Raw genomic sequence first — 15,364 nt, forward strand, 5'->3', positions numbered from 1 at the left:
GTGTAGGGAGTTCCTGGCTGTGTGTGTATGTAGGGAGTTCCTGGTCCTGTGTGTGTAGGGAGTTCCTGGTCGTGAGTGTGTGTGTGTGTGTGTGTGTGTGTGTGTGTGTGTGTGTGTGTGCAGGGAGTTCCTGGTTGTGTGTGTGTGTAGGGAGTTCCTGGTCGTGAGTGTGTGTAGGGAGTTCCTGGTCATGTGTGTGTGTAGGGAGTTCCTGGTCGTGAGTGTGTGTAGGGAGTTCCTGGTCGTGTGTGTGTGTAGGGAGTTCCTGGTCGTGTGTGTGTGTAGGGAGTTCCTGGTCGTGTGTGTGTGTAGGGAGTTCCTGGTCGTGTGTGTGTGTAGGGAGTTCCTGGTCGTGTGTGTGTGTAGGGAGTTCCTGGTTGTGTGTGTATGTAGGGAGTTCCTGGTCCTGTGTGTGTGTAGGGAGTTCCTGGTTGTGAGTGTGTGTAGGGAGTTCCTGGTGACAGACCCCCAATCTCAGCGAGTGACAGCCGCACACAGGCACTTCCATCAGGTGTGTCACCGTGCTGATGCGGAGAAGGTGATGGACAGCCGAGAATGTGTATCTCAGATGCAGCCTCCGCCACATCTCCCCAGACTCTCCTTGCACCCTGACCTGGAACACCATCTCACCTGGATCTCTGGGGTTCTCCCCTCAGCCCTGGCCCTGGCGAACCTGTGACTCCCCACAGCAGGACTCCATGTACCTGCGGATGTATCCTCTGTACACAGCGGTGCTGGCAGCAGCCAGAGCTCCATGATGGCATCCGCCAGGGCCTGGCGAGCTGCTGTTCGGAGCTTCTCCTCCAGCTGCACAATGCTGATGTTGCCCTTTTCCCACACATCCAGTCGAAGCCGTGGGGCCCCGCTTGGAGCTGGAAGAACAGGGGCCACTTGAGTGTGTCCCTGGTTTCCACAGCATTAAATGAACACCCCCTCCTCTGACCAAGCCGCCCCACCTGAAGAACTGCCCGGCAGGACTGGGCAGCGAGTGACTTGAGTCAGCTGCTCGAACTCTTCCTCCTGCAGTGGGTCTGGGGGCCCTGGAGAAGAAGTGGGCCATGATGCCAGCGAGATGGGGGCTCCCTCCTCATCCACAAAAGCTAGAGTGATGCAGGCGACCCCTGGGTAGAAATCCAAAAGGAAAGCTCAGCTCTGCGACTTCTGGGCCCTGCCCTCCCCACCCCCCATCCAGCTTCGGGACAGGAACAGGCTTTCCCACACCCCATGGCACCACGGGCCCAGGGGCTGCGCTGTACCTTTGCCCCCAGTGCCCTGTCCTCCAGGCTTGTTGTACAAGTAGATGTCCAAGTCGGGGAGGCCACCCTGCGGCGGGAGTGGATGCTGCGGAGAGAAGAGCCTCTGAGCACTAAGACCAGGCAGATGGACACAGGCTTCAGGGAACAGGTATCCACGGGGAGAGTGGGGAACAGGCACACGCAAGAGCAAAGGGAGACACAGGTAGGTGTTACAGGCCGGGTGTACAGAGGTCCACGGGCGCACAAAGGTACCCGGGTGGGGATCTGCAGAAAACAGCTACTTCAGCAAGCATGCACGCAAGTGTGGACGGGGGGTGCAGCCTCACCTGGAAGTGGTTCCGGCTGTTGCTGTCCGTGTACTTGGGGGAGTGCAGGAAGATGAGCAGGTTCTGCCGCAGGTACCAGGCCAGGGCGGGAAGCCAGGGCCGGCAGCAGGGTGGCAGGCCCAGCTGCAGCACCTCTGAGGGCAGACTCCCTGGGGGCTGGATGAACTGCAGAGAGGGAAGGAAGGGGAGTCAGAGCTGAAGAAAGAGGTTCTGGCTGCGACTGTCCCGGCGGCTGCGGTGGAGTCACGCAGGGAGCCTGGGAGGGAGCTGACCTCCACGTCAGCTGGCGTCAGCTTGCAGTTCCGCACGAGCATGACCGTGATGACGTCTAGTGTGGCCTCATCCAGGCGCCGACGCAGAACCCGTACGAGCTCATCCGTGATCTCAGGACCTGGACACGGACACGGTGGGGAGGTGGAGACACTGGCAGAAGATCCAGCCACCCCATCTCATCCCTTAACCCCAGACTCAAACAGGCTGCCATACATCAGAAGCTGCCAGCACTAATTTCTAGTTCTGCCAAGCTACTCAGCGTTTGACAGGCGAGTCTTACCTCTCAAAGCCTCGGTGCCCCCCTCAATACAGTGGGAATAATAATAGCATCTATCTCATCAGTAACATTCTTAGCCCAAGGCTAGTATACATTTATTGAGCCATAAATAAATGAGCCAGTTGCCTACTGGATACCTTGGGTTCAGTGTATCCCAAACCCGCCCCAGTATCTGGCCAGTGGGACCACCATCTATCCACATATTCAGTCAGTTTAGACGTCTGGCTGCATTTTAGCCAGCTATAGGTCCTACCCTTCAACATCCCAGGAGCCTGTCCTTTCCCACCCAGCTCCTGCTTGAGAGATGCCCGGAGCTAGTGTAAGAAGTCCCAGACAACTGTGGAACCACATCTGGCCACTCCCCTCACCTGCCTGCCCCACGCCATGCACCAGCAGCTGGATATGTCTGTCCACTTGGCCCACAGGACGAGCAGCATCGGAACTGCGGCTGGACGCCATGTCCAGGGGAGAACGAGGACCCTGCAGGGACACTGTGGTCAGGGCCTGGCTCCAGGGAGCAAAGTCTGCAGGAGCACGGGGCAATCGGGGAGTGGGGGATACATGCCGAGGCTTCCTCGGAACAGATGGGCTCCTGGCTTCGGGACAGAGCAAGGGACGGGGGCAGGGCATCACTGTCCCACGGCCGCTCACTGCAGGACGTCTCCAGGAGCCTGGGAGAGAGTGGCACGGGAGGGCTTTGGACCACAGCTCCTCCACTGCCCCAGGCTGTAGCCCGGCTTCCCAGGACCCACATACCGCAGGTAGTACACAGCTTTTGTTGCTCGCTCCTGATAAACAAACATGTTCTTCCGGTTCACCACAGAGAAGGCATTAAGCACAGAGCGTAGGGCCTGGATGGCTGTAGGGGGAACCTGGGTTTAGAAAACTCTTTTCTCCAGATTCCCCACCCCCACCCCTGACCCCGCTACACTCCACCTGCCCTCTCATGCCAATCACATACCCCGAGAGACGCCCATGCTGGGTCCCATTTTGAGGCGTGAGTGGACTCGAATCACGGTTCCCCATACGACGTCACAGGAGAAATGGCCAGGGACAAACTGCATCGTGGCGGCCAGGTACCCTCGGGGCCCACAGCTCTCATCGGCAGCATAATCTGGGGGACGGGAGATGGTGGATCAGAAACAGGACACAGCCCTCTGCCCTCAGACTTCTCACCTGTGAACTGGCCTACCTGTCCTCAACCCACGACTCCTCTGGCCGATCGCTCTGTGGGGGGAAAGACGGTCACTTTGGGTATTAAGATAAGCTCTTAGGAAGACAGGTCATAGCACAGAGGTTTTCAGAACTATCTCAGGAAGACATGGAGAAGGAGCTAAGAAGAGGTATCAGGAAAGGCAAAGCATAGTCCTGGGGATGCTGCCAGGACACTCTGAGCCTGTCGGAATCTAATATAGAACATATCCTACTCATGTACTCATTGGGCAGTGCAATAATAATACACACCCCACTAAAACAGAACGTGTGTGACTGCTCACATACCCCTACGGCAGGGGCGACACTACGCCCTTTGCTCTGGAGGACAGCTAGCCCAGAAAACCCGAAGGGTTGGGTGGCTCTTTGCAAGACTGTGGCTGCAGCCCACGGCCTTGACCGACCCCTTCCAGGTTGATGAGGAACCTTCCAGTAGGTCAAGGTGGCAATCTGGTTTCCCACAGAAGCTGCTCTAAGATGTGAGCAGCGTACAGGACACCCAGGGGGCTGCACAGTCTGGACTGGAATGCTGGTTACTAAGGGTTTCAGCAAAACCATGTGGAAAGACTAAAATGAGGAAGGGCTGGGTCTGGGCTCCGACTAGTCTCACATCCTGGGCTGCTGGGAGCCACTGGGAAGGAGTGCTTGGCGGTTGCAGCTCATACTCAATTTGCAGAAGATGTCTTCTAAACCCTGGGAAGTCCATCAATTACGGGGATTCTGCTTTGATATGGAACACATCCCAGGACGTGCTGAGAGACGCGCTCTCCCGTAGCTGTTAGCAACATTTGTCTACAGACTTGCCAAGCATGTTAAAGACAAGGAGTGATCTGACATGACTTTTAGAACTGAGGGAAAACGGCAAAGGAATGGCACAATCTGGCTTTTTCCTGTGAGCTGGGGTGAGAGGTCATGAGGAATAAGAGAAGGGAGCAGAAGTGTGGAGATTTTGATTCCCATCTCAAGTAGATGATCATGTGTTTTCTAACCCCAAAGGTTTCTGTGCCTGCCTGTCCGGAGGGACAGCCAATCAGAGGGAAAATCCTATGGGCACTCAGGCTCCACCCCTCCGGGCTTCTCGCCTGTGACCTGGCCTACTTGTCCACCATCCCCTGCCCTTTCCTTGGCCCCGGCCATCACCCAGCAGGGGCGAGATGGTCATTTCAGAAAACAAGGCAGGGCCAGTAGAGCATGCCCTTAGGAAGACAGGCCACAGCGGCGCCTGCTCCATGTCCCTTCTCTCCTGTATTCTTCAACGGTGCCCCCTCTGCTGGCTCTTTCCCATGGAACAGAAACATGTTCAAGTCTCCACCTTATTTTAAATTCCTGCCTTGCCTCCCACCTTCCTTTAGTTTCTGCAGGATCTATTTGCTTCTCCCTTCATTGCCAGGCGACTTGAAAGAGGAGTGCCTCCCGGCTCCTCCAGCTTAATATCCTTTCATGTTTCCACTTCCTCTGGTTTCCTACTCCTGTCTCCACTGAAAGCACTTTCACTAGCCACTGATGACCCCGTGGCAGCCAAACCTGGTGATCCTTTTCGGTCCTCTTCTCCACTGTATTACCTGGCACTGAGGACCAAGTAATGGTGAGTGACTCGGTCCTCCCCCAGCTTCTCAGCAGTCTTCGGTAAAGGAAGGCTCCTGAGTGGGACTCACCATCGCTGGGCAGTGGTACCCGCTGACGGGAGTGGAAGGGGGTCTCGCTACGCCACAGGTCTTCTTCGCTCTCAGCCACCAGAAGAGAGTTGCACACATGACTGTCGTGCAGGTCCTGAAGAAGCAGCCGCTGAGAGAAGAAGGAACCAGCTCTCAGGGAACTGAAATACTCCCGCATACACTGCTGGTGGTGGTGGAGGGGGTGATCAAAGGCTAGAGAGAATGCCCATTATCACTGGGGGTCGGAGGTCAAAAAGAGCATCAGTAATCACTGGGAGCTCAGAGATGGTGTCTGACAGTCACTGGGCTCTGGGTGCTGCAGCCAGTGAGGGACATCTGTCCCTCCTCTTTGCCAGAATCTATTTACTGCCCTTCAGATCTCAGCTTAAAAATCTCTTCTTCCCAGCTTTCCCTGACACTGCAGATGGTCAGATCCCTGTTAAGTGTTCTCAGTCTCTGCTTTTCCTCTGCAGAAGCCTTCACAATTGCAGCGGAAATAATTTGTGTGCTTTAGTGGTTTCATATCCATCTCTCCCCATTTGACATAAGCTTCCCTCTGTCTTAATTCATTATCTCATCCCTAATGCTAGCTGAGTGCAATGAGAGGGAGCATCTCACAGTCACTGGAAGGGAATGAGAGAGTAACCCACTCTGGGGGTGGGTTGGGAGAGCTCCTCAGGTTGTAAGGACACTGGGGAGTAATAGCATCCCAGTAACTAAGGGTCAAAGAAAATGTCCAAGTTGGATCAACAGCCTCCGAAAGTCAAGTTCCTAGAAACTCCTTCCTTATCTGGGCTGCATCCCATGCCTGGAGAGCCCTGCCCCTTACCTGGTTGACCTCCCTGCAGATCTCCCCAACTCGCCTCACCAGGAGCTGCTGCAGGTGGCGACACTCGGTGCCTGGCCCCCCATCCTCCCGAATCAGGCTCCTGGGGAGGATACATCAGACACAGAATTGCAGTGGGGCGGGAGAGGCGGGAGGGGGTCATGGGAGGAAGGACCAAGAGGAGGGAAAGGAAGGAGGACTGGACAAGGGGAAGTAAACGTGAAGGGAACTAGGAAAGATGGAATTCTCAACAGCAATTCTGGAAGTCTGGGCTCCAGGCTGGCCTCACAGCCTCCACGTAGGTACCACCTGAGGTTTCCCTCATGCAGTTCACCTCTTCTTTATCCTCCGATCTTCTTTGTCAGAATGGTGGGCCTCCCTTCTCTTAACATGCCCACCCCCATGATTAGAAATGTCTAAGTATGACGCTGCTGCTTACTAACTGGGATCTTGAGCAAGCATAATATAGCCTATGTGTGCTGGAGTTTCTTCATTCTGACCATAAGGATAATAATACTTCGCAGGTATGTTACAGATCAAATGAGTGATCCATATAACAAGCAGCACAGTGCCTGCCACATAGCAAGTACTTGTTAAATACTACCTATTATCCCTTATTTTTATATGCCTACAGCTCCTGAGCTGCTGTGAACTATAGATTCTCTTAATGCTTGGCTAGGAGCCAAAATCCTCATCAGCTTTTCAACTCCATTAGAAGAGCAGAGTGATACGCTTTGTTACAACCTGTGGGAAGTGGTCAGGAGCCCCCAACCTCAGAGCACAAGTCAGATCCCTACCCAAAACCTAAGTCCCAAGTCTAGCCTTCTAACAACACTGAAGAGGGGAGTTGTGGGACCAGGGAGAGGCTAACGTCGGCGTCAGGGTGCAGGCCCAGCTTTTCCTTACCTCGCATGTGCGTACACTTCCACACGGTCCTGCAGCACCCGGACAATGAGCCAGAAGTCAGGCAGGCAGGGTCCAGGGAGGCCTACGAGCGAAGGCTGTGGAGGTGGAGGCCCGGGCGGGGTCCGCAACATGAAAGGGGGCTTCTCACCTGGGGTCTCACTGGGACCCTCACTGTCTGAGCCACTGCTGCCACCATCGTAACCTGTGTCAAACATGCTCAAGTTTGACCTTACCCTTAGGCTCATGTGAGCCCCAAATGCATCAGCTTGGTGGGCCCCCCTGGGTTAGTCCCTACTGATAGACCTGCCCAGACCTTTCACTATGCGGCCCTGAGTCCACTTCCCATCAGCTTGGTCTTCCCTGCTCTGCTCCAACTTACCTAGGTGGTCCGAGTCCACACTGCCCTGACTGGACATGAGACTGAGTCCCCGGCTGGGCCCAGGCTGGCTCCCTGGGAAGAGAAGGGAAAGCCTGGAGCCTCTCTCGATCCTGCCAAGGACGCTTTCTGAACATGGGTGCAGGGCCAGGGAGGTGCAAGTCCTCTTACCTCCCTGGGGCAGGTTGGGCAGACTGATGAGCAGGGGGCTCTGAGAATCCTCTGGGGAGCCAGGGGCTTGGGGGCTGGCTGTCAGGGCCTGAGGGTCAGGAGGTCAGGTTGGAGCACAGCCCCATACTTCCACCACCACCCGCTCCTTTCGCAGGTCAGCCCAGGCAAGACTCACCTCCCCTTCAAGGCCTTCAGCCCTGTCCTCCTGGCTGCGCCAAGCCCAGGCCGGGGAAGTCCCAAGCTCCCTGTGGGACCCACCTGGCTGTTGGCCCACTGCCACAAAGAAGAAGCCACTGTCAGGGTCCTCAAGAAGAACATGACCAGGGAGGTGGAGGCGGCGGAACTCCTAGGGAGCAGGAGCCAAGGGCAGAGGTTAGGCAGGAGCAGCTCTCCCTACTGGTGGGCCCCACACTTCCTCATCAGACCCCTCACAAGTAGCCGGTGAAGCACAAGCTAGCATCCCCATTGTTATGAAAAGGCTCAGTGACTCGCCCAAGACTCAACAGGCCCGGGGGCAAGGGTGAGCTGCCAGGCATGGGGTCAGAGTCAGACCACAGGGTGAGGAGGTGGACTCCAACCGAGGGCCTTCTGGTTCTATCCATGCAGCCTGGGGAAGGACGGGCCCCAGGGTGACCAGGGAGCATCTCGAGGGCAGCATACCTCCTTAAACTGTGTGAGAGAACGCTCTGGCCCAAACACAAAACTCAGGGGCAGCGTTTGGCGCAGGCAGGTGGAGCGTCCAGGTGAGCTGTGGATGTGGGCGGCTGCGCGGTGCAGGGCCGGGCTCTGGGGGATGCCCCCTCTTCGGAGCGCCCCCACCATCTCATCCTCCAGCAGCCAGCGGATCTACAGTCAGAGAGCGATGCAGGGAGTGGTGAGGGGCACCCCCCACGCCGACTGGGGCATCACTGTACTCCTCTATCAGAAGACACTGGAAGAGACTCTGCCTCACAGACTGGGACAGGCCTCACTGGACCCCAGAATAAAGGGGGTGTCTTATGTCACCATCTGATGGAAAGGGTGTCAGTTACAGTGCTGAGGGGTGGTTACTTAGGCTGGGGGAGGGAAGGCCCTCACCTCACTCATGGTCGTCTCAACAGCCAGTCTGTGGGGTGTGGCCAAATTAGACAGTCCTGGGTGCCTAATTGGAAGAAAGGTTTACGTACTGGTTTCCAGAGGACAAAAACCGATGGGGAGCAAGGAAGTCTAAGAGGGAGATAGGAAATACCTGTCTTCTCCTGGAGGTGGAAGTGGGGGCCCCAGCCCATCATCGGATGGCTGCCCTGGGGACCGTGGGAAGGACGCACTGCTTTCAGAAGTTGACCTGAACAGAACAGGAGCAAAGATCAAAGGTCAGCACCTATCATCCTCCCAAGGCCTCCTCCGCAATCCTTTCTTGGAATCCTTAAGGTACCTTTGGTCCCCAGGCACCCCTAAACTCCTTAATGGTTCCCATTAAGGATCCCAAGGCCCCAGATCCCCCACCAAACTTGCTGCCACACCGGTGGTGCTGAGGATCTGAGGTCGGGGGAAGCTCCACTTCCAGGGGCAAGGTCAGCACAAAGACGTCCAGAGTGACACTGAGGTCCCGCAGAGCAACTCGGCCTCCAATAGGGGGGCCCTCCAGGCTAGAAAGCACCTGGCCTGGGAGAGGGGGGAGGTTAGGGGTCACTGGAGCCCTGGGACAAGCACAGATTCCAAGTGTCTAGGGCTAAAGAGTTATACCCAGAGGCTCTCTCCCACCCCCAGACAGGCAGGCAGGCTGGACCAGGTCCTATGGCCCTCCCCTGGGGACCTCTAGACTCACCCAGGCAGGTGGGCAGGCTGCACACAGGTACTGAGCTGTGCTGGCCACGCAGCCGCACGGAGCACGTGAGGTGCAGGAAGAGCGGCGGTAGGTCATGCGCCAGGCTCTCAGGCCCCGTGGGGGAGTCGCCCCCCAGGATACTGAAGGAGTCTTCGTCCGGGTTCACGGTGTCTGCATCTGACAGCGAGGCACAGTCCAGCCCAGCAGGCCCCAGGTCTGGTTCACGGCTCTCGCGGTACTCCACTTCCAGCTCTGGGTCACTCTCGGTGACCACGCAGCAGGCAGATGCGTCTCCTGGAGACACATGTCACGTGGTCAACAGGAGAGGCTGGCGGCGGAGGCCCTGGATGCTGGCTGGAAGCAGCCTTTACCCCTATACCCACTGGCCTATGTACCTTCCTCTCCCATGAGCTCAGCCTCTGAAAACTCCAAGTCACTGACTTTTCTGTCGACTGTGTCCCGGGGGCCCTCATCCTGGGCAAGAGAAAGGGACAGCTTGACCTGAGGTGGGGCCTCAGGGGACCAAGCATCAGGGATCAGGAGGATCTGGGTGGGCCAAGCAGGCTTTCAGGGGCTACAGGCTGTGGGGAGGGAGGGAGGGAGGGAGGTAAGGGAGATGGCCGCTCACCTCACGCCTGCTGGATGGAGGGCAATAAAAGAAGTAGTGGGGGTTGGAGGGCACGGTGCGGAAGTGGAGACTGCTGATCTCCAGGAACTTCTCCTGTTTGGGGTTAGAAGGCTACGATGTCAGCTGCTATTTGGCTGAGCTTACACACCCCCAACCATGAGGGACCACTGCCCAGCCAGGGCTCTGTCTCTCTGCCCTCACCTGGATGAGGCTGTGAAGAGCATCATGGGCCTCTCCTCTGAGCTGGCAGACATCTGTCAGAGAGATCTCCAGGCCCGGGTCTGGATGCCCAGGGACACGGGTGCTCTGAAACTCAGGCTCGCTTAGGTCCTCGGTCTCTATGCTGAGCAGGGTGGGGGGTAGTGAAGTGTTAGGAAGCATTGCGTCCTAGAGGAGCCTGCTTCCCAAGTGGGAGCAGCACACGATGGTCTGCCTCCGCCTCTCAGAAGGGTGCTGAGCACAGGACGCTCGCAGGAGAGGCCGGGAGAACCCACCCACCCGTCTCCACTCTAACTGCCATATTGCTTGGTGGCTGGACATTTCTGTGCAACAGAGGAGTGAGTAAGGCTGATTCCTGGCTTTCAGCGGGTGGAGGGAGAGGTCATTCATCGTGGAAGAGAGACCCAGGTGGAGAAGCAAGGTTTGGTGGGAAAAGTGCACTCATCTGGGGGGCATGAAAGGTGGGGGATGCAGACCTCCAGAGAGGGAACTGGGCACCACCAGTGTACTCAGCCCTCTGCTCCTTCCGTTCCCCCAGTGCTGACCCCTGCAGACACCAGACACACAGCTGTCTGCCTGCCTGCCTCTCTCACTCAACAGTTTCTGTCTGAGACTCAGCAGTTTAGGGGATCATCACTACAATCTGGATGTCCTCGGACAAGCTTCTGCTTTCTCTGATGGCCACTGGCAACTCCCCACCACTAACCTAGCTCAACACTCCACACCAAAACAGGAAAGCTGGGAGAACCAGGAGAGTAAGATGGGGAGACTGCTGCCCATATTGAATGGGAGACAGAAGCCTGGGCAGGAGGTGGGAAACCAGTGACCAAGCATGCCTGGTCGCTTCCCCAGGGCAAGAGGCCCCGGGCTATAGGGGCTTCGTCTGTGTGCCCCCTTATACATCATTCAAGAACCATCCCAACCTGGACTCAGAAGCCAGGACAGCTCGTTCCCGAGGCTCGGGGCCCTCCTCCATGCTGCTGCTGAAGAGCCCTGGGCTGAGAGGACCAGGGCTTGGGGGTGCATGAGGCAAACCCCGAGTGTGGCCACACAGTGCGAGCAGAAAGGGGGTGATGTCTATTTCCTGCAGCAGCTCCTCACAGGCATCCACTGCTATCAGCAGGTCCTGCGAGGTCACGCTCTGTGCTTGCTGCAAGCTCCGGAACAGCCCTGAGGGAAGCAGAAGGGGCCACGAGGTCAAGCTCTGCGAGGACCTCTCCAGTCCCCATGGCCGTCATCTGCAAAGTGGGCTCCTCCTTGCCGCGGCGTCACGCTCACCGCGGACGTAGCATCGCTGTGCGTGCTCCTGTAGCAAGGCACAGTGGCTGGCTGCCCCCTTGTGCCTGGGCTCCATCCAGGCTGAGGAGAGGGAAGGCTGGTCGAGGAACTGAGTCCTAGGAATGGAAGGAAAGAGAGGGCTTGGCCAGCTCCCCTCAGTGACAGCCCACACTCAACCATCCCCACCTTCCAGTGGATTGTCCCTAGGTCCCTACCAAAGACAGTGACGGCCCAGAGACTTCAGCTGATGCACTGAAGGAAGTCTAGCACTGGGCAGGCAGGACATGGCCAAGAAGCTGAGCTCCTGACACTGATCATCAACTTGTGTGTCTCTCCCCTTGAGCCATGGCTGGGGGCCATGGTTGGCTGGGGGCGGGGAAAGGACCCAGGTCAACACAGAGGGCACTCACCGGAAGACGAGATCTCGGGGTGGCTGAGGGGGCTGCATGCCAATCATCTGCTCCCTCAATGCTTCCAAAGAACAGCTATAGATGTAGACAGGACACCGGGTCCGGGGCCCATCTGCACCCTCTGTCTGTGAAGCCTGGCGCCCAGGGTAAGCTGGTACGTCCTGACGGAAGGGTGGGCTCAGCTCTCCTGGATTCTGGGCACTGTCTGTGGGCAAGAGGTAGCGCATGGCATCCAGCCCTCTGTTCCCGTTCCCGCTGCTGCTTAGCTGACTTAAGAGTCAGCAGACTTACCACTGGCTGGGGTGACACTGAGGGTGGGGACCTGGGACTTTGTCACCGTGACCCCAGTTCCTGCTAGATCTTTCGGGCTGGGGGCCTCGTTCCAATCTTCAAACTTAGGCCTCATCTCCTCTTGAGGGGGTCCCTCTAGGCCATATGAAGCCAGATGTAGGACATCTGCAGAAGAAAAGTGAGACATAACTCAGAGCCGCCTGGCGGGCCAGTGAGGGAGCTGAGGGGATGTGTGGGAGAGGTCAACAGTCAGTACCTGAGAAGGTCGCGGGGAGGAAAGTCAGAAAAACATGCTGGGGGGTCACAAGCCTTGCATAGCAGCGCCACTGAGGGGGCTGGGCAGAGCTGACGGGCCCGGGAGTTTCAGGAGGGCCTGGACTCTGTACAAGAGAAGCAAAATCAGAGCCGCCTGAAGGGACCACCCAGTGCCCACTTCCTTCCTCTGCCCGAGACTCCACGCTCAGGGACAGCTTGCAACACTGGCGACCAAGAGGAACGACGGCACCCTGTCAGTGGCGGGCGGCACTGAGCCTGCCCAGACTTAGAAAGCTGGGGAGGAACATGTGGGGACGGCAGGAGGTCACCATGATGAAAGGCCCGATGCACCAGTGCTGACCAGGTTGGGAAGACCGGGGTCTCCGATGGCCTGGGCGCTGCTGCCTGCTTGATCCTTTAGGATCCCAGGGTCCCCCACTGGTGGCCCCTCTGGACCTACAATGAAGGTAGAGGTGGATGGGAGAGCAGAGCTCTGAGATGCAGGAAACGGGAGGCCAGAACCCAGCCGGGAACCGCTCTGTAGAGTCTGGTGCCTGGAAAGAGGCAGGGGCTCACCTGGACTGTGGCGGGTCCGCCGAAGCACCTCACGCAGGAAGGCCGCCTGGTCGGCGGCGGGCAGCGGGAGCTCCCGGTCACTCAGCTCCTGGCCCAGGCAGCCATGCAGCAGGCACAGCACCATGTCATTGGCGGGACAGGGCCCCTCGGCGGGAGGGACGCCCTCTGGCTCTGCCCAACACACACTCCACTCAGCACCCAGGGCCTCCTGCTGCCCAGCGCCCCCGGCTCCGCCCCGGCCAGCCCGGCCCTCCTGCAGCCGCCGCCCCTGACACCCTCTGCTCCTTCGCAGACTCATCTGCTTTCTGTGCTCTAATACCCCTTGGCTGGCCGGCTCTCTAGGCACAAGGTTCACCCACCTCTGGAAAGCAGGAGGAAGAACATCTGGAGCTGCTGGCACTGAGGCAACAGTCCCATGAGGTCAAAACGGAAAGGGATCTCGTGGACGCAGGCGTCTCTTCCCTGGTCCAATCCTGGGAGGGCAGTGAGGGCGGGGGAGACGAGCGCAGGGAGGCCTGGAGTTCCCGTCTGCAGCTGGCTTCTCCCCACTCCTCCCCTGCTCCTGCCCAGAGGCCCCTCCCCACTGACCGGCAGAGACCCTTGGCTCCAGGGGCAGGGGACTCCACTCCTTGCTCTGGCAGAGCTGTATCAGGTACTCGAAGCTCAGCATGGAGCCTATGCAGGCAGCGTCCCGAGGGTGGAGCTAGGGGAGGAGTAGCAGAGGGCAGGGGTGAACCCCAGCTTCCAGCTCTCAAGGAAGCCCCACCAACACAGACATTCAGAACACAGAGACTGAGAGGGACCAGGAAGCCATCAGGCTGTGCTACTCCCAGGGGACTAGGGAGCGGTGGGGTCCTCCGAGGCCACTCACAGCTCGAGGGATCTCACAGTACGTCAAGTCCTGGAGGTGCCTCCAGCTCTCAGGGCCGGGTCCCACCCGTCCATGCTGTGGCTCCACCCACACCTCGGTGACCAGGTTGAGTTCCGAGTCCCCCTCCAGGGCCTCCACCTCCACATCGTTGTCATCATCTGTTGAGAAGCTAAAGGAGGAAGGACTCTAAGCCTGGAAGAAAGGAGAGTCCAACCCACCACCACCTGGTCAGGAGTTGGTCTACAGAGGGTGGGAAGGCCAGGGCTCACGGGACAGCCACAATTCACACACGGCCTTCTGTCACTGTATCTGCCCCATGAAGCGTCTAAAGACAGTATCCCCTGCCCTGACTTTCAAGGTTGGGAGACAGACCTTCAGGGCGCAGTAGGGGGAAGGGGAACTGGAGCAAAGTGGCTCCGGGGGTCGGGCCTCACCTGTCCTTGGTGGAGGTTGAATGAGGCGGGAAGAGGATGTACTGGACCACGCACGTGTGCCTCTCCTTGGCCGCAGCCTGCCCCGCGGGCTCGTTCTGGGACAGGAGGGGAGAGTTTAGACCCACCCCAGCCCTGGCCTTCAGAACTTTAGGCCCCTCGCCACACTCCTGGGATTGGCCTCAGGCCACAGGGTCCCAGTGAGGCAGTGTTTCCATCAGCGCCGAACCCGCTCAGAGGTGAGTAGCCCTGAGATGACGATGGACCTTGGTGGGATATGAGGGATGGCACGTACCTGAATCGGGAGCTCCAGGACCATGGTGATGATGCCTTCCCCACTGCAGGCGAAATGGAACCCTTCCGAGAGCCGAACTCTGAGGCCCCAGAGAAGCAGCAGTGGGACGGGATGAGATGGGGAGAGACATTCAGCATACAACCCCTGGCTTCCGATGCCACTTAAGACGTCCACTTTCCAGTAGCCATCCAGGCAGACTTGTCTGCTGGTGGCCCTGTTCAAACCACTGGTCCTTTAGGGGCAGCAGGTCCAATGAGAACTAGGGGCCAAAGTCACCAAGTTGTGGGGAAAGATGGTGGGCAGGGGAGCAGCGTGCCAGCTCTGTGCTGGCTCTTCTGCAGAGCTGGGGCCTCAGAGATGAGGGCAGAGAGAGGGACCATGTCTGGCTTAGGCTTTCTGCCAGCATCCAAGCCCAGCGTTGATGCTTGCTCCCTCCCTGCCCCCCGTGGCCCGGTAGGTTGAGTGACGTACTCAGTGAGTATGGAAAGGAGCTGGGCGATGGCGCTGAGCGGCAGCGCAGGGGCCAGTCCTGACGGGACGCTCCAGAGCCAGCGCTGGTGGTACAGGTAGCGGGACAGTGATGCCAGGCTAGAAGAGGCTGAGCGGCCTGACACCAAGGGCAGTGGCCCCGGTGGCTCCAGGGTCAGCAAGAAGGGTGCCCGGTAGTCCAGGGGCAGCTTCTCATACCTGGGCAACAAGGGCAATTCCCAATTGACCTCTATTCATGCCCAGCTCATGTTCCTGGCCTGTCCTCACCCTCTCTACCAACCTGATGAGCAGCTTGTCCAGTGGCTTATGCAGGACCACAAGGCAGGGCCGGTCAGACAGGGCCTGCTGTGGCCCCAGCGTTGGGGGGGACTTGGAGGGAGAGTTGCCTCCACTGGTGCCCCCCAGCCCTTTTCGTTTCACCTTGGGTGTTGGCTCCTTGCTTTGAACCCGGTGGGGGAAACGCAGGCGCAGGATTTCTTCCCGCAAGTCCGACACAATCTGAGGGGAAACTGTGATCACAACCTCCTGCTCCCATC

General features: G+C 58.2%; 1 protein-coding gene across 1 annotated transcript in view; it reads right to left on the bottom strand.

Moving 5' to 3' along the window:
- The window catches only part of SZT2 (SZT2, KICSTOR complex subunit), a 53,040-nt gene that overhangs the window by 12,671 nt on the left and 25,005 nt on the right, over positions 1–15,364 (bottom strand). The window contains exons 15-51 of the mRNA XM_027537526.1: positions 15,109–15,326; positions 14,811–15,026; positions 14,340–14,418; positions 14,048–14,142; positions 13,614–13,782; positions 13,331–13,445; positions 13,102–13,215; positions 12,743–12,913; positions 12,528–12,622; positions 12,168–12,291; positions 11,912–12,076; positions 11,621–11,825; positions 11,211–11,326; positions 10,856–11,102; positions 9,915–10,056; positions 9,714–9,806; positions 9,481–9,559; positions 9,086–9,379; positions 8,781–8,922; positions 8,507–8,602; positions 8,356–8,419; positions 7,939–8,124; positions 7,454–7,624; positions 7,279–7,366; positions 7,111–7,182; positions 6,732–6,933; positions 5,829–5,928; positions 5,000–5,129; positions 3,094–3,246; positions 2,889–2,991; positions 2,698–2,803; positions 2,501–2,612; positions 1,855–1,973; positions 1,583–1,747; positions 1,257–1,341; positions 957–1,121; positions 705–872 (exon numbers count right to left, since the gene is read on the bottom strand). Of these exons, the coding sequence (XP_027393327.1) occupies positions 705–872; positions 957–1,121; positions 1,257–1,341; positions 1,583–1,747; positions 1,855–1,973; positions 2,501–2,612; positions 2,698–2,803; positions 2,889–2,991; positions 3,094–3,246; positions 5,000–5,129; positions 5,829–5,928; positions 6,732–6,933; positions 7,111–7,182; positions 7,279–7,366; positions 7,454–7,624; positions 7,939–8,124; positions 8,356–8,419; positions 8,507–8,602; positions 8,781–8,922; positions 9,086–9,379; positions 9,481–9,559; positions 9,714–9,806; positions 9,915–10,056; positions 10,856–11,102; positions 11,211–11,326; positions 11,621–11,825; positions 11,912–12,076; positions 12,168–12,291; positions 12,528–12,622; positions 12,743–12,913; positions 13,102–13,215; positions 13,331–13,445; positions 13,614–13,782; positions 14,048–14,142; positions 14,340–14,418; positions 14,811–15,026; positions 15,109–15,326 (5,164 nt within the window). The remainder of the gene's footprint in view (positions 1–704; positions 873–956; positions 1,122–1,256; positions 1,342–1,582; positions 1,748–1,854; positions 1,974–2,500; positions 2,613–2,697; positions 2,804–2,888; positions 2,992–3,093; positions 3,247–4,999; positions 5,130–5,828; positions 5,929–6,731; positions 6,934–7,110; positions 7,183–7,278; positions 7,367–7,453; positions 7,625–7,938; positions 8,125–8,355; positions 8,420–8,506; positions 8,603–8,780; positions 8,923–9,085; positions 9,380–9,480; positions 9,560–9,713; positions 9,807–9,914; positions 10,057–10,855; positions 11,103–11,210; positions 11,327–11,620; positions 11,826–11,911; positions 12,077–12,167; positions 12,292–12,527; positions 12,623–12,742; positions 12,914–13,101; positions 13,216–13,330; positions 13,446–13,613; positions 13,783–14,047; positions 14,143–14,339; positions 14,419–14,810; positions 15,027–15,108; positions 15,327–15,364) is intronic.

Source organism: Bos indicus x Bos taurus, chromosome 3 (genome assembly GCF_003369695.1).
Source record: "Bos indicus x Bos taurus breed Angus x Brahman F1 hybrid chromosome 3, Bos_hybrid_MaternalHap_v2.0, whole genome shotgun sequence".
NCBI lineage: Eukaryota > Metazoa > Chordata > Mammalia > Artiodactyla > Bovidae > Bos > Bos indicus x Bos taurus.